This window comes from Erpetoichthys calabaricus, chromosome 1 (assembly GCF_900747795.2).
Source record: "Erpetoichthys calabaricus chromosome 1, fErpCal1.3, whole genome shotgun sequence".
Lineage (NCBI taxonomy): Eukaryota > Metazoa > Chordata > Cladistia > Polypteriformes > Polypteridae > Erpetoichthys > Erpetoichthys calabaricus.
Window position 1 is genome coordinate 26,789,378 of NC_041394.2, and position 22,092 is coordinate 26,811,469.

At 38.1% G+C, this 22,092-nt stretch overlaps 1 protein-coding gene across 3 annotated transcripts in view; it reads left to right on the forward strand.

The window, feature by feature from the left end:
- Positions 1 to 1,919: 1,919 nt before the first annotated feature.
- enkd1 (enkurin domain containing 1) overlaps positions 1,920 to 22,092 on the forward strand; it is a 44,930-nt gene continuing 24,757 nt past the window's right edge. For 2 of the 3 annotated variants that reach the window (XM_028796532.2, XM_028796540.2), the window contains exons 1-4: positions 1,920 to 2,048; positions 8,049 to 8,152; positions 11,267 to 11,488; positions 12,152 to 12,324. In XM_028796532.2, the coding sequence (XP_028652365.2) occupies positions 8,068 to 8,152; positions 11,267 to 11,488; positions 12,152 to 12,324 (480 nt within the window). In that variant the 5' untranslated portion in view covers positions 1,920 to 2,048; positions 8,049 to 8,067. Of the gene's footprint in view, positions 2,049 to 5,038; positions 5,116 to 8,048; positions 8,153 to 11,266; positions 11,489 to 12,151; positions 12,325 to 22,092 lie in introns of those variants that run through there. The other variant, XM_051932500.1, reaches the window with a different exon arrangement.

Genomic DNA, 22,092 nt, shown 5'->3' on the forward strand with positions numbered 1-22,092 from the left:
TTTCCATGGCACCCTGAAGCAAATGACAAGCCAGAATCTTCAGTTAAAATAGTGAAGCAGTTGTGGAGAAAAGCAAAGCATCAGGATGAGGATTTATGGAAAGTTGTTCTTGACTGGTGAAATACTCCTTCAGAGGGCATGGATAGCAGCCTAGCACTATGATTTAGGTCCAGGAGACTAAAGACATCCCTACCAGTGAATGATAAATTACTTGATGTTCCTGTAAAACAGTGCCAGATATCCAAATTTCACCACGATTCCTCAGCAAGAGATTTGCCAGAACTTTAGGTGGGGAATTCAGTTTGCATGAAGCCACTGCCTTGTGATCGCACAAAGTGCTGGAAGATAGAAACTTACTGGCAAAAGGTTTCCCCATGTTCAAACATGGTAAACATTGATAGAGCCTTTTACAGATCTGCATTCTGCCATGCAGTCAACAAAGGTGAATAGGGAGTTATTATCTAATCTTTCACAGAACCCTACAGAGTCGGTAGATAATCCTGATCAGTCTTTGAAGACCAGAACATGGAACAAAAGGAGCCAAACAATAGTCCAGTAAAAAAGGTTGCATGTGGAAGACCCTTTGGTTTCACACCCTCTTCTATCAGTACGCAGAACACGATTCCAGCACAACAATATTCTCATACTGAGAGGCTTGTATGAACCCCTGTCCGGATAAACATATAGGGACTCTGAGAATAAACTATAAAGCCAAAATCAGGATGGGTACTATAGTCCTGCCACCGACACATCTACATGGTTGCAAATGTGAAGAAAAAATATGAAGGAAAAAAAATATAGGGACAGAGTATTAAGCACTATTATTCCTGGAACAGATTTAACTGGTTTCTTGATTCTTTTTGTGAAAAAAATCAGTTTAAATTTCACATGAATTGGTGGCTCAACAATATTATTAGGTTAAAAGTAGTAGCCCCAAGCATGGGTGCCCTAACCAAAACAAGCAATTATCTCAGGTATAGAGGACTGAAAATAAATAAGATGACAGAATATATGATACATAAGGATAATGTTGATCAGGATTCAGAAGTTAGCTAACTGAAAAGATACATTTTAGGATATGTGGTAGCACAATATGGTAAGCTAGATGCAGTGATGACCCATAGAGTGCAATGTGGATGGAACAATTGGACTGGGCGGTCTCGTGGCCTGGAACCCCTACAGATTTTATTTTTTTCTCCAGCCTTCTGGAGTTTTTTTTTTGTTTTTTCTGTCCACCCTGGCCATCGGACCTTACTCCTTTCTATGTTAACTAATGTTGTCTTATTTTAATTTCTTATTTTGTCTTTTATTTTTCTTCTCTTCATTATGTAAAGCACTTTGAGCTACTTTTTGTATGAAAATGTGCTATATAAATAAATGTTGTTGTTGTTGTTGATGAGTATTTTGAGATTGAAGAATTAAAACGAAGGTTAAAGGTAAAGTTTTTAAGACAGTGATAAGACCAGCAGTAATGTAGGAACTGAGACATGGGCAGTAAAGGGAGTGCAGGAAAAGAAATTGTATGTGGCAGAAATGAGAATGTTGAGAATATGAGAATGTTGAGATGGTAGTGTGGAGTTACAAAAAAGGGCATAATAAGAAATGAGACAATAATGCAGCTACTGTGTGTAAAACAGGGGAATGGCAATACAAGGGAAGAAAAAGCAAGGGAGCCTAAAGCGGAGATGGACGAATAAAGTAAATAAAAATATGAAATAATATGGTTTTACTGAGGAGGCGGTGCAGACCTGACCTGTATGGAGAAGGATGATCAAGCATATCGACCCCACATTGAAGCGGAAAAAGATGAGATGGAGGAAGAAAAAGAAGTGCAGTTCACAAACGGCACATTAGCTGTGCCTCTACTGCGCATGCTTCAACTTTTTAAAGTTGGTTGCTTGCCTCATACAAGTCCTGTTGTCATGGTGAGACGTCGTCGTCCGTTTGGCTTGCAGTACGTACGCGCTCTGCGTGCAGCAAGCAGTTGATGGAAGGCTAGTGCTTTCCGGAGTAGACAAGGAGGGCAGCGAAATTGGGCAGTTTGCTTGGTAAATTACCTGCTTTTTTTATATGGCATGCTCAGGAATGATACTAGTATATAAACGGCAGACAACGGTATTTGTTTTAAGAGCGCACACAAGAACAATTTAGCTGCATCGAGTGTGTGAACGTGTTGCCACTGTATGAATTATCGTTAAAGACGTTAGTGATGTACGTTTGTTTATTATGTGTGGATTTAGGAAGTCTTAGATATAATCGCTTAAGTATATTCGAGTGCAGTCACAATGTTCAGGTCGCCTGACCATATTAGAAAGTGGGTAAACGAGCCTTCTAACTAAAGTGCAAATAAAGTAGGTAGCAGTTTTTCTAGAAAAGTTTGTCAGTTAAGGAAGCGTATTACTGTCTACTCCCGTTCTGTTCTCATTGTCTCAACACTTTCCAGTTTCGACCTGGACGTTGGATCATAGCAATTATGAGATATATATATATGTGTGTGTGTGTGTGTGTGTGTGTGTGTGTGTGTGTGGTGTTTGATGTTTTTTCCACATTTACTTAAAACGTGTAGTTGCCTGAGAAAGATACATTTAGCAGGGCATCTAGGTGAAGTAGCTTATGTAGTACATGTAGTAGCTTAATGTGCAGTAGCTGTAAATTAAAACGTTTGCTTGGTGGGGCAGCACTAATTTGAAATCCAGTACAACATGAGTGGGCAAAACACGGGCAGCTGCACACGCAAGTTTTGTTCAAGTTAATTTCGTAGTTAAAGTCTAATTCTTTTGGTTTATGGATTATGCCATTCAATTCGATATTATACTCTTATACAATACCAATGGAAAGGATAGACACACTCAGAAATATTTGTTTTTGATAAACATTGATTTTTTTTCAAGATGCCATTAAATTGATTTTAAAATATAGCCTTGATGTTACTAGTTTTTCTAAAGGCCATTACAGCTTGAAATCACTGATTCTTAAATTATTGTTCCCATACAACTGCAAAGCCCCATTTTCAGCTGCCATTCCTTCGGTGTCCTTCTAGTAAACTGCCTTAATGTATCTTTAATTTGTCACATGTAAATGCTAATTGATTATTAGGAGAACCTTTGTAATTGTATCAGCATTACCAAAATCTGTTATTCTGTTTACTTGGGTTGCAGGGTACTGGCATTCCTAAAGTCCATTTCTAGTTTCCAAAATGAAACAGTTTTCTTAAGATATGTCAATTTATTGTTTTTGTATTTTTTTAATGTTTTTTTTTTTTGCAGAATGAAGGTTATTCAATGTGTCAGATAGCCAGAAACTGAACATTTCATGCAAAGTTGTCTATTGCTGTCTTGAGAGAAGAGGGCATACTGAACCTGACTAGAATAGAATAAGAAGGTCAAGGCCTAAATGCAGAATTGCATAAAAGGATAAGTGCATAAATTCTGTAGTCTGAAAAATAAAAATGCAATGGCTAGTCTTCTGTTGGCTGCTTCCTTAAATAGATGCCAGCTTGTTCTTTCTCCCCACCATAGCCCAGTGACTGTTGCAGGGTAAGAAAACATGTATCGCTCCAGCATATTCTTCCACTGGTCTCGGACAAAGCACACTGTGCTCCTGACGTAATCACGCAGTGTATTGGAATATGTAACGGGGAGCATGCCTTGCTGAAACAGAACAACCAATGCCCCAGAATTGTCAGTAGAGGACAGGCTTTATCTTGGTCCTGTGCTTTATCAAGTCAGTTCCATTCTGCTTTTTCCATTTTAAGTGCTGAAATAAATTGGATGTGCTGCCACTTTTAACTTCCGTTGTATTTTTGCAAAATTTGCATTTTACATTAGTTTGTTTCACATCAGATCTTTCATATCCAAACCAGTTCTAGGCAACCAAATTAATGTTACAGTCTTTCTCTGGAACAATCTCATTTGCTAGAGACACAACGCTTATCGCTATTCTTTGCATTAATATCTTTTGATTTTAACACACGTGGCCAGCTAAACAGACTTGGGTGTTTGCTGGACTGTTTAACCATACCATTTGGTAAAAAAGGAAATTGAGCATTGCTTTAAAAAATGTAGAATTAAATCATTTATTCAAAAAAACACCCAGCACTACCTGTAAGTCATTTGTCTTAAACTACTGTCTCTGATGTTCTTATTCTGTTATGCAGTTGTGCACCTGGGTATTCCTCATCTTTTTCTGTCCTGGTTGTATCCAGCTTTCTCTTTTCCCTCAAAGCAATAATAGACACCTTTGGATACATCTGTTGCATGAAATAACCTTCTTTTTGCAAAAAAAAATATATATATATATATATATATATATATATATATATATATATATATATATATATGAGAGAGAGAGAGAGACACTGACATGTTTCTTGAGAACGTTGTTTCATTTTGGTCATTTTTGAACCCAGACCTGAACTTTAGGAAAACCACTACTTTGCAGCCCATGCTAACAGAATATCAGGTTATTTGATTTAAAAGATAGATTAGGTAAGCTAAGGGAGTTGAACATTAGGACACTATAGGAATGGCTGCTGAAAATGGGCCTTTGTAGTCATATGTGAATAATAAAGTAAAAAACAGTCATTTCATGCACTAGAAGATATTAGAAACACTAGGAATGTCTTGGCTATATTATTAAATCAATTTAAGGTATTGATTTCCATCAAAAAAAGAAAATTTATTGGTGTGTCAAAACTTTTAATTGGTAAGGAAATCTTACTGTGCCAAATCAAAAACTTTCAGCCCTTATTTTTCATTTCTCAACATGATGATTGGAGAGAAAAATAGTCCCTTATTTAAAGATAAGCTCCAGGATGGATGGCAGGGTGGTGCAGTAATTACCACTATATATCTACAGAGTTTATGCATTCTTTCCATGGATTTTCCTCTCACTTGCTAAAGATGCTATGTGACTTGAGTGATTTCAGAAAGGAGAGTCAGAGGACTAGAGTAGGTTATCTGATTAAACATTGAGTTAATTAACAAGGAGACTGAAATTTACAAAATTATTTTGCTAAAAAACGTGTATCATGGCTCTCCAGGTGGAGGACTGTCTGTCCATGGTGTACAATTTACATGTTATAACAACAGCTTTTGTCTGGGCATTCTGCATTTGGTGACTCTGAAATTGTTTTACTGTGGGAATGTATATCCCTGCAATCGTGATATTTTGTTATCTGAAGAGACTAATTTTAATGCTTGTTTCATTTACTGTGACCTGTCTTTGCCACACTTATACTTATCCACAAACAGTTTCAAGACCTGAGTGACCTTACCTTGCCACCATTGCTCATATCAGTACCCCCTGTGGCAATCAGAATACAAAGAAGAGTTCTAGAAAGAACTTCAACAGTTCAAAGATCAGATTGACACATACAGTAAATGTGAACATTTGATTTTTGAATGTAAAACTATAGCTTGGGTCGTTAGAGGCTGACATTATAATATCTAGGTCAAGAATTAAAAGATAAATTAAAGGATGTAATAGACCTCTTACAATGGCTTCCCGTACTACAATGTAGTGCCATTTTGCTCCCAACAGAAATACAGTGCATCCGGAAAGTATTCACAGCGCATCACTTTTTCCACATTTTGTTATGTTACAGCCTTATTCCAAAATGAATTAAATTCATTTTTTTCCTCAGAATTCTACACACAACACCCCATAATGACAACATGAAAAAAGTTTGAGGTTTTTGCAAATTTATTAAAAATAAAAAAACTGAGAAATCACATGTACATAAGTATTCACAGCCTTTGCTCAATACTTTGTCGATGCACCTTTGGCAGCAATTACAGCCTCAAATCTTTTTGAATATGATGCCACAAGCTTGGCACACCTATCCTTGGCCAGTTTCGCCCATTCCTCTTTGCAGCACCTCTTAAGCTCCATCAGGTTGGATGGGAAGCATCGGTGCACAGCCATTTTAAGATCTCTCCAGAGATGTTCAATCGGATTCAAGTTTGGGCTCTGGCTGGGCCACTCAAGGACATTCACAGAGTTGTCCTGAAGCCAATCCTTTGATATCTTGGCTGTGTGCTTAGGGTCGTTGTCCTGCTGAAAGATGAACCGTCGCCCCAGTCTGAGGTCAAGAGTGCTCTGGTGCAGGTTTTCATCCAGGGTTTCTCTGTACATTGCTGCAGTCTTCTTTCCCTTTATCCTGACTAGTCTCCCAGTTCCTGCCGCTGAAAAACATCCCCACAGCATGACGCTGCCACCACCGTACTTCACTGTAGGGATGGTGCCAGGTTTCCCCCAAATGTGACGCCTGGCATTCACACCAAAGAGTTCAATCTTTGTCTCATCAGACCAGAGAATTTTGTTTCTCATGGTCTGAGAGTCCTCCAGGTGCCTTTTGGCAAACTCCAGATGGGCTGCCATGTGCCTTTTACTAAGGAGTGGCTTCCGTCTGGCCACTCTACCATACAGGCCTGATTGGTGGATCGCTGTAGAGATGGTTGTCCTTCTGGAAGGTTCTCCTCTCTCCACAGAGTGACCATCGGGTTCTTGGTCACCTCCCTGACTAAGGCCCTTCTCCCCTGATTGCTCAGTTTAGATGGCTGGCCAGCTCTAGGAAGAGTCCTGGTGGTTTCGAACTTCTTCCACTTACGGATGATGGAGGCCACTGTGCTCATTGGGACCTTCAAAGCAGCAGAAATTTTTCTGTAACCTTCCCCAGATTTGTGCCTCGAGACAATCCTGTCTCGGAGGTCTACAGACAATTTCTTTGACTTCATGCTTGGTTTGTGCCCTGACGTGAACTGTCAACTGTGGGACCTTATATAGACAGGTGTGTGCCTTTCCAAATTATGTTCAATCAACTGAATTTACCACAGGTGGACTCCAATTAAGCTGCAGAAACATCTCAAGGATGATCAGGGGAAACAGTATGTACCTGAACTCAATTTTGAGCTTCATGACAAAGACTGTGAATACTTATGTACATGTGCTTTCTCAATTTTTTTTATTTTTAAAAAATTTGCAAAAACCTCAAACTTTTTTCATGTTGTCATTACGGGGTGTTGTGTGTAGAATTCTGAGGGAAAAAAATGAATTTAAAACATTTTGGAATAAGGCTGTAACATAACAAAATGTGGAAAAAGTGATGTGCTGTGAATACTTTCCGGATGCACTGTATATTACTCTTTCAAATCAGGGAGAAATGAGTGATAACCAGTAAAATGTTGTAACATTGCCACTTGTGCCTTCTAGGAAGATGACTACATTCTTGGCAGTTTTTAGAATCTAAATATAACATTCTTAAACCTACAGAATTCACTTTAGGATTGTGGAAGGCCAGAACCTATCCTGATAGAACTGAACACAGTGCAGGAAACAGCCTAGGCTATCTGAAGGCCCACTTATGCACATACTCATGCTCACAAAGGGAATGCCCCCTATACAATCATTTTTTTCCTTTTTTGTGGGCTTTTGAATACCTTTACAACTTTAATTTTAAAGTAGTATGTTAATTAACATCTTGTTATTTTACATAATTTTCACTCCTAGGAAATCATGTGAAGTCAGATTGTGGTTTACATATGTTGTTTCATTACATGGTGAGGAAAGAAAAATGTACTCTGTGAACATATTTAGCTGATACTTTTATCCAAAATGACACACAAAGACATAAAGTGCTACTGTATTCAGCTTAGTCATTAGGCCACACTGGCAAGCGTAAGTGATGAGGAGCACTTAAAGTGCTATCTATGAGTTTACATTATTGTTTCAGAAAGCATTAGCTTAGAATCAACTTTACATTTTTGCATTGTTTTTTAATTTCCATCTATTTTTTCTGTGGTGCTTTTTATCCTAAGATGACTCATAGAACTATATTGTATATCTTAAAAGTATTACACTATCAACATTGGTGTTACTAGAAATGTGGATACATTCTATCTAAGATATAAATATGTAGATATTTACGTTTTATTTCAGATAAATATGTTGATACATTATGTTAACTAATAATATCAGGATTGTATATAATGGAGAAATGAATACTTTAATCTGTAACTTAAGTGAGTAAAATTAATATTTATCTACAGATATTGTAGAAGATATAAAATGTCAGAAGGTCTATCAAAAATATGTGGCCCAATACCTCCCGATCCAACACTATTTCCTGACAGTTATAAGCGCCCTATGTCTGGTAAGAGTTTCGTTTTTCTTTTTCTCTTTAACTATTGTAGTAGTTGTTATCAGGACTATATGTTTATTACCAATATAATTTTTAAAATGACTGACAAATGCTTCAATTAATGTATTTCAAAATGTTATTTTCATTAAAAAGGCAAGTTTAGAGGGATATGTTATGGTCAGGAGGAAATAGAATTACCCAAATATTAAACAGGCACTGGGCTAGCCATACAAATAGTAGAGGACAAGAACAGGAGTTTTTTGATGTAATCAATAACTGTTTTTAATGCCATGTTTGAAACCACTTTTTTTGGGTTGTTTCGGGTGGGGTTTGGAAGAGAGGAGGGAGGGAACCCTGTCTAGATTTTGTGCTCTGAACCAATCAGGATAGAATTCGGGGTATAGATGTGATTGAACCAATAGGATCCAACTATCATAATAGAATGCATTAGAGTATTTGGCAGAGTGCATATTCAAAAACAAAAAATGGTTTAATTTTAGTAGAGCAAATTCTGAGCTGTTGTGGCAAAGAAAATAAGCCTAAATAGGGATAAACCTATAATGAATGAGGTGATGTTGGGCAGATTTAAAACTGTTTCACATATGATATAAAATGTGGAAGCAGTAAGAAAAAAAGAAATCCCTGTGGTGGATGAATAAGGAGATTAAAAAAAAGTTGCAAAAGAAAAAAACAGCTGTTTAAGAAGTGTAAGAACAATAACTCCAGCTGTAGGGCAGGTGAGAGCATGAGATCAGCCATTAAGAAGGATATTAGGAAAGCTAAAGGCAAATTGGAGAGAAATATTGCAGAAAAGTTGAAAGAAGATCAAAGAGATTATTTTAAAAATATTAAAAAGGTCAAGAAGGAGATTAAGAGTAGAAATGGTGCAGGTTTCATATATAGATTGTGAAATAGCAAATGCTTTGAACTTACATTTTACTGAAGTTTATTTTTGTACAGAAGTTGATATCTCCCAAAAAGTAACAAGGGCTACTAATAAGGTCTTTAATGATTTAGACCATGGGTGGGCAGATTCAGTCCTGGAGAGCCGCAGTGGTTGCAGGTTTTTGTTCCAACCCAGTTGCTTAATTAAAAACCAATCCTTGTCAGTTATTTAATTTCATGGCTTGCTAGCGCTTTAACTCTGTGTCAGGTCATGCTCATATCCTAGATTTTTTTTCCTTTCTATGGATATCATCCAAATGATCTGAAGTCTAAAACAAACGAGTTATTCTCAGTGTTTCACTTTTTTCTCTTCACTTTTAAGTATTTAATTAAACCCAATAGTGCATGATAAATACACACAGGTACAAATGGAAACAAGCTAAATTGAGAAATGCTGGTTTCTTTTGTCATTTGCATCTTATTGTTAATAAGGAGCAATTAAAAACCAAGACTACAGCTGTTTAAGATTGAAATCAGCAATAAGGGTTCCAAATCTTAACGAGCAAGGCAACTAAAGTGAAGCAGAAGTGTTACTTGAACAATAAGTGCATCTTATTAAGCAATTGAGTTGGAACAAAAACCTGCAGCCACTGGACCCTCCAAGACTAAATCTGCCCACCCCTGATTTAGACATTGTAGAGAAGTACCAAAAGCTAACAAGTCGTCAGGACCAGGTAAAATTTATTCTTAAGTGCTTAAGATTTTGGTGAGTATATGTATAAATCATTGATGCACATTTTTGAAAATCTCCACATACTGGGAAAATTCCTGAAGATTGCAGGCTAGCCAATACTGTCCCACTGTATGAAAAGGGTGATCCAAGCAACTGTAGGCCAGTAAGCTTAATATGCATCAGAGGTAAAAAATTAATGTAAGCAGTTTTAAAGGAAAAGACTGAGCAGCACATCTCTGGAATAGGTATATTAGCAAATACTCAGCATGGTTTCAAATGGGAAAGTTGTGTTTCATTAATATATTAGAATTCAACGCTGCAATTAAAGCATTTGATAAAATTATATATCATTATGTATCTTGATTTTTAGAAGGCTTTTGAGAACATACCATCTGAAAGGTTAGTGATCAAACTAAAAGAAGTGAGAATTCAAGGCACAGTGTGTAGATGGGTAAAAAAATTGTCTCCAACACACAAAGAAAAAAGGGTTATGATGAGGGAAACTTTTTTAGGCGAGTGTTAAAAGCAACGCTTGTGGATCAGTGCTTTTAATACAGAACTAATACAGACAGTACAATTTACCAAACCAGGTGGAGGAACAGACAATATACTGTAGAATCAGCCGAACTATTACAGAGGGACTTGGACAGCATACGGTCTTAGGCGGATTTGTGGCATATGAAGTGTAAGATAAGTAAATGTAAGATCTTATAGATAGAAAGTAGAAATGTCAGGTTTAAAAACACAGTGTGAGATCTGAAACTTAAAAGTACAATTTATGAGAAGGATCTAGGAATCACAGTGGACTAATCACTCTTATCTTGTGTATATCAAGATGATGTACAGAAGTGATCAGGAAGCCTAACAGGATGCGAGGTTATACTTAATGACGTGTAGAATACTAAGTCATGGAAGTTATACCTAAGTTATGTAATGCAATACCTCACCTGGCGCACTGTGTACTGTTTTGGTCTCCATATTAAAAAAGATTGTGCAGTTCTAGAAAAACTCCAGAAGAAGAACAACTAGGCTGATTCAGGACTGAGGGGTATGAGCTGCGAGGAGAATATAAAGAACATTAACCTTTTCAGTTTAAACAAACAGAAATTAAGATGTGACCTGACTAAAATGTTTACAATTATGAAGGGAATAAGTACAGTGGATCCCAGTTGTTACTTTAAAACAAATTCTTCAACAAGAACACAGGACAGATTTCACACAAATGTTTGAAAGATTTTCTTCACACATAGACACACTGAATAAATTACCTTAGTAGTGTAGTGGAGAGTAGGCTTTTATGGAGACTCAAATCTTAGCTTGATGTAATTTTAGTCTAGTTAAATAAGATGTTGGAGCTTGCTAGGCTTAATGGCCTGTCCTCGTCACAATTGTCTTAGTGTTTTCTTATCATAAGTCACACTTCTGCACAAAACAACTAATTTGCCTGTACCACCATTTTAACTAAAATTAAAAAAAAATTGAAAGTGGTGTTTTTGCTTCTACAACAGCACGAGGAAGATTGGAAGGCAATGATCTTAAACTGGATTTTCTCTCTGGACCTCTGGCACCTGATCCCACATTATACCCAGCCTGCTATAGTGCACGACCTGCACCTGTACCACGTGTTCGCCCTAATGCCACTGACATCCTGGAGAGAAGCAAGAAAGGGAGTGTTGGCAATCTTTTGCAGCTGGAGGGAGTTGCTTTACACATAGATGCCCACCCGACAAGTATATCTATTTATTTTTTTGTTACTCATTCTTAATACATATCAAATTTTGTTTTTTTTTTTTGTGATTTTTTTTTAATATTATTATTATTAATAAGCTGTTTTCAATTTCTCCTTTTCAAAAGTAGTTATTTTTTACTAGGACTATGAACTCAAGTTTAACGTAAACTATGTCCAATTTGCTACATGTGAAACTGGTTGCCTCTTTTAAATGCATTTCTTCCCGAAAATCTCTTTGTCTAGATTAAGTAAATGGGTTCACTTTTTCTGGCAGGGTGAAATTCAAACACTTGTGTGCAAACTATTTCTACTTTAAAATATAGATCTTTGATTTCCTGTCTTGTTGCATTGATTTTACATTCACAAGAAAAATACAAGATAGAAATGTGTATAGATTATGCTGTAGTGATTTGTCTAATTCATCAATATCCAGATCAGACTGTAGAACTGCATAAATCACTGCTTATTACTCTATGGCTACAGCAACAAGGTGAACATTTTTTTTCCCTAACATCTGTCAGGTTTCAGGGTACAAGTTAGAATTCAATCTGTCTTAATTTACACACTGATAATGAAGTAACCTCTCTCTTATTTCACTCTAAGGATGAAGATTGATTAATTATAGTACCTAATTAGAAATTAAAATACTGGTAATATTTTTCAGAAAAAGAGGCAAAAAATCATGAAAAGGAAAATGTACGAAGGATGCGAGAAATCCAGCGACGCTGCAGAGAGAGGGAGATGGAAAGAGAAGAGACTGGCCCAAAACCAATAAAAGCACTCTGGAAATCACAGAAGTATGAGGGTGTACAATCCAAAGTCATGGCCCAGCTGCAGGTAATATCAGTAGCAGCCACTAGTAACTATTTCATGGCTTTCATTTTTTCTGCATAAAGTTGTTACAGTCCTCACTACTAGAGAGACTGAAACTTACAACAGTTTTGCTACATCAGTACAAAAACATGAAAAAATGAAACTATGTTCCTTGGTAATTCCTGTAGTTTGTTACTTAGGTACCAAGACACTAAAGTCAAATTTTGCATGTTTTTGCAAGCAATTTAGATTTGAGATCACTGATTATGACTATTTAAGAAAAAAGACGCCGCACGCCTGGACAAACTGGTGAGGAAGGCAGGCTATATTGTTGGCATGGAGCTAGACAGTTTGACATCTGTGGCAGAGCGATGGGCGCTCAGCAGGCTCCTATCAATTATGGAAAATCCACTGCATCCACTAAACGGTGTCATTTCTAGACAGAGGAGCAGCTTCAGCGACAGACTGCTGTCACTGTCCTGCTCCACTGACAGACTGAGAAAATCGTTCCTCCCCCAAACTATGCAATTCTTCAATTCCACCCGGGGGGGTAAACGTTAACATTATATAAAGTTATTGTCTGTTTTTTTACCTGCATTATTATCAATCTTTAATAGTTTTTTTTGTATCAGTAAGGTGCTGCTGGAGTATGTGAATTTCCCCTTGGGATTAATAAAGTTATCAATCTATCAATCAATCAATCAATCAATCAATCAATCAATGAAACGTGAAGCACAACCGGTTATATTATTCTAAAATATTTACTGTATATACTCATGTATAAGTCGGGTTTTGAAACCCAAAAAATAAATCATAAAATTGTATGCCTGTTCAAAAATGCGACACTTAATTATTTTATTTATTTATTTTTTTACATCTTCTTGCCTCCTCCAGTCTCGCATCATTTTCTAAGATGCATCGAATTTTGTTGCAGCAGCACAGTTACCAATTTCTTTCGCTACTTCAACAATGTTTAATTTAAAACCAGCTTCATATTTCTTCTGATCGAATGCTCCATCATAGATAAGGGATGCTCTTATGATAAAGATGTATGAGGGTGTGAGATACAAAAAAAAAAAAAACAACAAATCAGTGCAAACTTTGCTTCGGAATAGTTTGGGTATTACTGTGTGGTCACGTAGGCACAATAGAGAGAGAGGTTAGGAGCACACTCTGATACAGCACATTGCTGCACCCACATAGAAATAAAAGGCAGTGTGCTCTGTGGTTACTTTCTCAGGTGGGCTTTAGCATATCATAATCCCTTGTACCAATAGCGTGAGTTTTCCGCACTCAACTTATATCGACGACATTATAAAATACCAGAAATTATACTGTAAAATCAAGTTCTGACTTATCCGTGAGTATATTTGGTAAGTATTTTTATTTGAATATAGTATTTATCTTCTAGAGCAAGGATGCTCAATTCTGATTAGAGGGGACTACACTTGCTACTGCTTTTCACATTAACCGATCTCTTCATCAGAAGTAGGTTTGTGTCTTGTTGACCTCTGGGTTAATTTAACTTTTTGTTTAATAGCTTCTACATTGTGTTATACATTTCATTTATGTATTCTGTAGAAAGCAGATTTATTTCACTGAACTAATGCTAGTGTAAATTAGACTTAGACTCACTTTTTCTACAGTTGGTTTTTTTTGTGTTTTTGTGGGGTTTTTTTTTGTCACAGTTGTGTATCTTCATTGAACATTACCAGATTTAAAAACTACTTTTGCAAAAATGTTCTAGATCAGTGTTTGTTCCATCACAGATTGGTGTGGCAGTAGCTCTTTAAAGGATATGAAACAAACAAAGAGAACAGTGTGCATCACACAATGTTTGCTCTAGAGTCTGGATTCATGGTCCTACATCACCTTTTCTCTCTTTCTGGTAAATGAAGTAGGTTTATCAAGAACAGAACAGTCTTATTTTTTAGCTGCAGCAAGTTGTGAGATGTATTAAGTAAGCATTTTTACATTAGAGTATGGTAGCTAGATGTTTTTGGTGTTCTTGGTTATTTAAAAAAAATACATCTAATTTCTTATTCTGAGGATGGCATTGTGACACAGTGTGTTACTGTGCCATCACGTGAACCCAGCATTGTGTTCAGATCTCTCTCTCCTGGTTGTTGTCTATGTGGAATTTGCACATTCTCCCTGTTTCCTTGTGGGTTTTCTGCTGGCTATTCTTTTTTTTCCCATATTCTGAAATAGGGGCAGATAAGATTAATTGGTAATTCCAAAATTATTACTGTGTGAGTGATGGATAATTGCAGTATCCAGTAGTGTTTATTACCGTATGCCTAGTGCAACTGGGATATGCTCTGGTAATCTTCTTGGAAAGTGAATAGGACTAAACAATTTTGAGAATGTAATTTTAAAGTCTCGCTCCAATAACACATGAAAACATTACAATGAGGATATGCAGCACATTACTCCTCACCAGCTATACATTTATATACTATGTTTAATCACTGAACACATCAGTTGTATCCAAAAGAGACAGGATAATATCAGTCAGATTTTCAGTTTCTAAGGTCATGGGTTCTTCAGTCTCTTTAAGTGAAAGGTACAGTCCTCTGGCAGAGAATGACCAGCCCAATATTTTCAGCTAAGAATGAACATTTTGCAACTTTGCTTTTGTGATAGGATAGCTGACCGTAGCATTATACAGTAATCCCTCCTCCATCGCGGGGGTTGCGTTCCAGAGCCACCCGCGAAATAAGAAAATCCGCGAAGTAGAAACCATATGTTTATATGGTTATTTTTATATTGTCATGCTTGGGTCACAGATTTGCGCAGAAACACAGGAGGTTGTAGAGAGACAGGAACGTTATTCAAACACTGCAAACAAACATTTGTCTCTTTTTCAAAAGTTTAAACTGTGCTCCATGACAAGACAGAGATGACAGTTCCGTCTCACAAGTAAAAGAATGCAAACATATTTTCCTCTTCAAAGGAGTGCGCGTCAGGAGCAAAGTCTGTCAGAAAGACAGAGGAAAGCAAGCAAATCAATAGGGCTGTTTGCTTTTAAGTATGTGAAGCACCGCGGCACAAAGCTGTTGAAGGCGGCACAAAGCTGTTGAAGGCGGCAGCTCACACCCCCTCCGTCAGGAGCAGGAAGAGAGAGAGAGAGAGACAGAGTTTGTTTTTCAATCAAAAATCAATACGTGCCCTTCGAGCTTTTAAGTATGCGAAGCACAGTGCAGCATGTCGTTTCAGGAAGCAGCTGCACAAAAGATAGCAACGTGAAGATAATCTTTCAGCATTTTTAGACGAGCGTCCTTATTGTCTAGGTGTGCGAACAGCCCCCCCTGCTCAATCCCCCTACGTCAGGATCAGAGAAAGTCAGCGCAAGAGAGACAGAAAAGTAAGCCGGGTAGCTTCTCAGCCATCTGCCAATAGCGTCCCTTGTATGAAATCAACTGGGCAAACCAACTGAGGAAGCATGTACCAGAAATTAAAAGACCCATTGTCCGCAGAAATCCGCGAACCAGCAAAAAATCCGCGATATATATTTAAATATGCTTACATATAAAATCCGCGATGGAGTGAAGCCGCGAAAGGCGAAGCGCGATATAGCGAGGGATTACTGTATAGCATTTTTTTTTGAGTTTGTGAAGAGTGGATGTCATCCTGTTAGGTACATTTCTTCCTCTACAGTGCAGCAATATCGTGGCCTGTATGGTCTGAGTGGCAGCGAAAGCAGAGTTAATGTAGTTGAAAGATACTGGAATATATTCTTATTCTGGCATTTAAGTAGTGTTCTGAATATATGAAAAATTTAATCAAAACTGAACACCGAGTCACAGCTATACCATACCCACATTTCAAGGTCAATATTGTCATCCTATCTTAGAATTACCCTTAGTAATTCGATTAATATGGCTATCCATGACACACAGTGTAGAAACAAGTCAGCATGAAGTTAATTAAACTAGGATTCGATTAAAATAAATATTAAAAACAACTCACCTAATCAATAGATCAATTGCAGTAAAAAGCTCTAGTCATTGTGACTCTCCAGGGCCAGAATTGTGCTCCTTTGCTCTAAACGCTAACCTTTCTTATAATAACAACTTACCTTGGCAAAGCCAAACATTAACAATTGCAACAGACTACATTCATGCATGTTATCATAATATGTAATTTGGTTATTTTTATGACAGTACAAATTTTTCTTCCTAAAAATGATAGTGAAGTTCAAGAGCAGATTTAGCACTATACAGTTGTGTGAAAAACAATGTGGACACACCAAGCTTTGATCTTATTTATGCAGTATTTTTAGGTAAAGGTGATGTAACTTGGAAAAAAAACAATGAAAATGTAACTTTGCAATAATTTATTCAGCAAAAAAATAAACAGATATACATTTCCATCTATGGAAACAATAAGAGCACCCTTTGCTTTAATAGCTGCTATTGCTCTCTTTGGCAGAAACAACCTCAGTTAGGCATTTCCTGTAACTGTCTAGCAGTCTCTGTCGTCGACTGGGAGAAAGTTATTCCCACTCCTCTCTAAAGAATTCTTTCAGCTGTGCAATGTTTAAATGGTGTCTTGCATGCACATAAATTCAATCATCTATTCATTTAACGCCGCTTATCCAGGTATGTGTCACAGGGACAGCAGTCTGAGCAAAGATGCCCAGTACACCTGAGCCAATGTGATATCTTTCATCGTCAATTTGCTGGGCACATTGTTGGTGTAAATAAAAATTGTCAAGTGGCTCCAAACATTTGCAAAAATTTCCTGAATGGAAAGAGTGCAGGTTTATTTGTAGCATTACAGTGCTTGCAGACCCATAGTGCCTATGGTTTCTTGCTCTTTATATCAGTCTTTTAGGTTACTACCTGTCCTTAACATGATCGGTCATAATGGCCAAACAAGTTAAAATTATTTTTGCGATGTTGGCAAATTTGACCATTTTAAAGGGTCTCCTGAAGCTGTTCATTCAGGTGGTGGAATGCACTCAGATTTTTTTTTTTTGTTCTTTATTTCGCCTTATACAATTTCTTGTATTAGGAATTTGTTAGTTTTCGCATACCCCTTGGGGTCAGAGCGCAGGGTCAGCCATTGTACAGCGCCCCTGGAGCAATTACAGGTTAAGGGCCTTGCTCAAGGGCCCAGCAGAGTAGGATCTCTTTTGGCAGTGACGGGGATTCGAACCGAGATTTGTGTGCTAAACAAGGAAAATGGTTACATGATGATGCTCGAAGCTTCAGGGATTCCCCCAACCTTCGATTAAATGTTAGTGTATCACGGCACTCATAGTTTCAAGATGACCACACCCCCAATTTGTAATAATATACATGCACTCCGACCTCCAAGTGGGAGGGAGTCCTCCACTCTGTCATGTAAAAGAAATAATGAATTGGGAGGAGGAACAAGATACTGATTAAATAGAATACTGACAGAAATTTGTTACCACTTCAAGACAAATACAAATGTAATTGTACTGTGAACATGAGTTAACAAAACTGAAATAAACTGACTACACTATGTGAAAAAGCATTGCCTTGCCAGTGCCAATGCCATTGTACATTGCAAGTTGCAATACCAATTAACATTCAACGTTAATGCATTTTTTGCAGCATGTCTTTAGCACACATGATAACAAAAAGCAAAATGTGCTATTGCCAAGTCACAATGAAAAGCAATAAAGTACAACGCATGCCGATTCGTGCTTTATTTTTTTTCTTTTGTTTTTTTGTTCAGAAGATGGTAGAAAGAAAACAACTGAGGACACTGTAAAGTAAAAGTAATTAGTAATTTCTAGCTTCCTATTGGTAGATATTTTTTGAAATTCATTTATTGATGAGGCAGAATTTTATAGTTTCATGCCAATACAGAATTTGATTTGCAGCAATTTTAAATAAACTTGGAATGAGTCACCTTTGAGTCATCGTAATAACATTAGCATATGCCGCTATGTGTATGGAGTTGTGACACTTTCCGTGGTACATTGGTAGAGCAGCTAATTGTTAATAATCAACAAGCATCTCTCATTCCATGATTTTTACCCCCAGCACCCCTAAAGAAGTAACATTGATATGAACTTTTAAGACATCGCAGAGCCCCTAATGCTCAAACATTATTCCTCTAAACTCCAAATAATATGGGAATTCTATTGGCCAGTTGAGACATATAATCTTCCATCGTATCTTGAGTCTGCCTCAAGGTCTCTTACCAGATGGACATGCTCGAGAAGGAGGCATCCTAATCAGGTACCCAAATCACCTCTACTCGCTCCTTTCGATGCAAAGGAGCAGCAGGTATACTTTGAAACCCTCCAGAATGTCTGCCCTCCTCGCTCTGTCTCTTAAGGCAGAGCCCAGACACCTTGTGAAAGAGGCTCATTTATGCTGCTTGTATCCGCAATCTATCTATTTTGGTCACCAAACGCTGATGACCATAGGTGAGGCGCAGAGCATAGATAGACAGTAAATCAAGAGCCTTGCCTTTCAGCTTAGCTCTCTCTTCACCACAGTAGACCAGAACATGGACACTGCTTCAGTCCACCTGTCAATCTCTCACTCCCTTTTTCTCTCACTCATAAGCAAGACCGCAAGGTACACATTAAACTCCTTTGCTTGAGGCAGCACTTCATCCCCAATCTGGAGATAGCAATCCATCTTTTTCCTGCTTAGAACCATGACCTCAGATTTAGAGGTGCTAATTCTCATCCAACTTTTTCTTGCATGCATAGCCAGTTTCAAATTACCCCACAGCATCTCGATGGGATTCAGATCCTGGGTTTGACTTCACCATTCTAGAATACTTCATTTCTTTCTTTTCAGCTAATGTTGCAAAATCCTTGTTCGTTTGAGTTTCAATCCTCTGATCAATGGTCTCACATTATTGTCCCAGTGGGCGTTTGAGAATAAAGAATTAATAGTGGATTCTATGATGATGAGTTGTCCAGGCCTGGATGCAGCAAAGCAGCCACAAACCACAACATTCCCACCATCAATGCTTTAAAGTTGATTTCTGGTTCAATTGGTCAAATGTTATCTTTGGTTTTTACGAAATGTGTCATTTGGTACTGTGGCCAAATAACTATGTTTGCTTTATCTGTCCAGAACACATTGTTTCAGAGATTCCAGTCGTTGCCTAGGTGGTCATGGTCAAACTTAAATCTTGCCCTGATGTTTTTCCTGGACAGCAAAGGTGTCCTTCTAGCATACCTTTCATGTAGATCTAATATATGCACCTTCTTTCTGATCTCAAAGTGCATGACGCTACCAATAGAAGTGGTAAGAGCTGCCTGTAGATCCTGAGGTGACATTCTGGTGTTCTTCTTCCAGTGCCTTGTGTTCTGCTCTCGGGATAAGCTTGCTAGAGCAGACTGGTCTGGATAAGTTGGCCTGTGTTTCAAATCTTCTGGACAGTTGAATGATTAGTGTCCAGTTGTCTGAAAATCATTTTAAATCCCTTCTCGGACTCCTAGGCATATATAACCTTCTTTCTGCAGACCACAGAAAGCTGTCTTGAGCTAAAACATGGTGATAACACACACACTTCAACAACAATAGAGCAAGCCAACTAAATATCTGAGGTTTAAATAAGACACTGTTCTTCCAGGATCATCTGTAATATTGTTCTAATTTTTTATACCTGATCATCCCCTATTTTTAGGCTGTGGTAAATGTGGGATTGATATCTGGATGAAAGCAAGTTCCAACATAAGTTTAAAAAATTTGCAACTGAATTGCACCATTCTGATTATGGAGGTGCGACCATAGGAGGAATTACATGGACTTTGCCACACAGACTGAACTGACATAACTGGAACTGCTTGATTTGTTTATGGTTTAACAGTTTGTCTTTATTTAGCATTCTTATTGGTCAGGTTATGGTTTAAGAATTAATTTATCTTCTGTCTTACAAAGGGTTCAGTTTATACATTGATTGTTTACTGAGTGCTTTAAAGGATAACAAGGAATCGTGACTCAGCACTCACAGCATGGCCATGCATAGTAGATAGGGAAAAAAATCAAACCAGGCATTAACTTTGGGTGGGAGGTCATTTCTTCTTTACATTTAAGATTGACATAAGTTGGTGTGTGGCTCTAGATAGGCTCTGTAATGAAGAATGTCACTACCTGAAGTAAAGAGCACCTTAAAATGACTCCAGCTATGAGTCCAGGTTGTGTTCTTTATGTAGTACTTGTTCTGCCTGTGCTCCTTATGGTATTTAGTATGTTATGTTGTATTGAATAAATGAATACTTTGCCTTCACTGCTATTCTGCCTGTAGTATCTCCAGATAAAATGTTAAATAATACTATTATTTGGTGTAAATGCTTCCACATAACACAGAACTAAAGTTTAGGGTCACAGTGAAAAGAAAATAGTTTTCCATGGTAATGCATCTACACAAGTTGCATTTACACAAATCTTTTAATGAAGATCAAGTCTTGATATGCACACATGTTAAAAATGAAAAAAAACATTTCTTTTGATTCAGTACTATGATGAAACAGCTAGGACCAGCTTACTGCAGAAAGTAGCATTTTGAGTGTTTTTGAAATTTAAACTTAAATCATAGGTGATCCATCACAGGTTGTTTATTTACATGTTCAGTTTATATGTGTGGTTAAAAATTGTTTTAATGTAAAAATATATCTAAGGACATCTGTTTTAGTTAATGGGTACTTTTCACATCCCAAAGAGTTGCAGGTTAGGTTAATCAGCATAAGCTCTACAATGGGGCATAAGCTCTACAATGGCGGCGCGCTTAGACGCTGCGGCTGTGTGCTCTCCGACTCAGATTGTGTTTTTTCCACCCTGCCTGGATAAATACACGTATAGCCGGCAGGATATTTTATCTTATCGGTTTACGGAGCGAGAGTTGCTCGACCTCCGAGTTTCTCCGCGTCCACAACATTCCGGACGACATCGCACGAACACCGGGCTCTCCGTGGATTACAATCCCAGCTTCGAGGAGCCGGCGGCGGCGCAAAGAACGTAAACAAAAGAGGGGGTGCCGAGGCGGCGTGCTAGTGAGGCTAAGGAAGCAGCCACACAAACCACCGCTTCCAAGCATTTTCTCCTCAAATGTGAGGTCGCTGGCAAACAAACTGGACGAGTGGCAGCTGCGGATTGCAACGGAAAAGATCATCAGGGACTGCTGCATATTGCTGATCACGGAGACGTGGCTTAATCCACTCATACCGGACACGGCGATCGAGATAGCAGGCCACACAGCACACCGGCAAGACAGGACAGAGCAATCCGGTAAGAAGAGAGGAGGGGGGCTGTGCATTTATGTGAACAATAGCTGGTGCACAAATTCCACCATAGTCACCAGACACTGCTCTCCAGACGTGGAGTTTATGACAATTAAATGCAGACCCATATACCTCCCCCGTGAATTCAATGCTATACTGCTAACTGCTGTGTACATAGCACCTGATGCTAATGCTAACTCGGCTCTGGGGCTTTTGCATGACACCATCAGCAGTAAACAGAGCAAGTATCCTGAGGCTGTTCACATCATTTCTGGGGACTTTAATCATGTAGATCTGAAAGCAGTTCTCCCTCAATTCCATCAACACATAAAGTGTGCAACCAGGGGAGTAAAAACACTGGACAAGTTGTACACAAACATCAGACAGGCCTATAGGGCTAAACCCCTAGCACACCTTGGCCAGTCTGATTATACATCTCTGCTTCTAATCCCTGCATATACTCCCCTCAGGAAACAAGCTCCCATTATGACCAGGACTGTTACCATATGGCCCGAGGAGGCCTCCCAACAGTTGCAGGACTGCTTCCAGAGAACCGATTGGGAGGT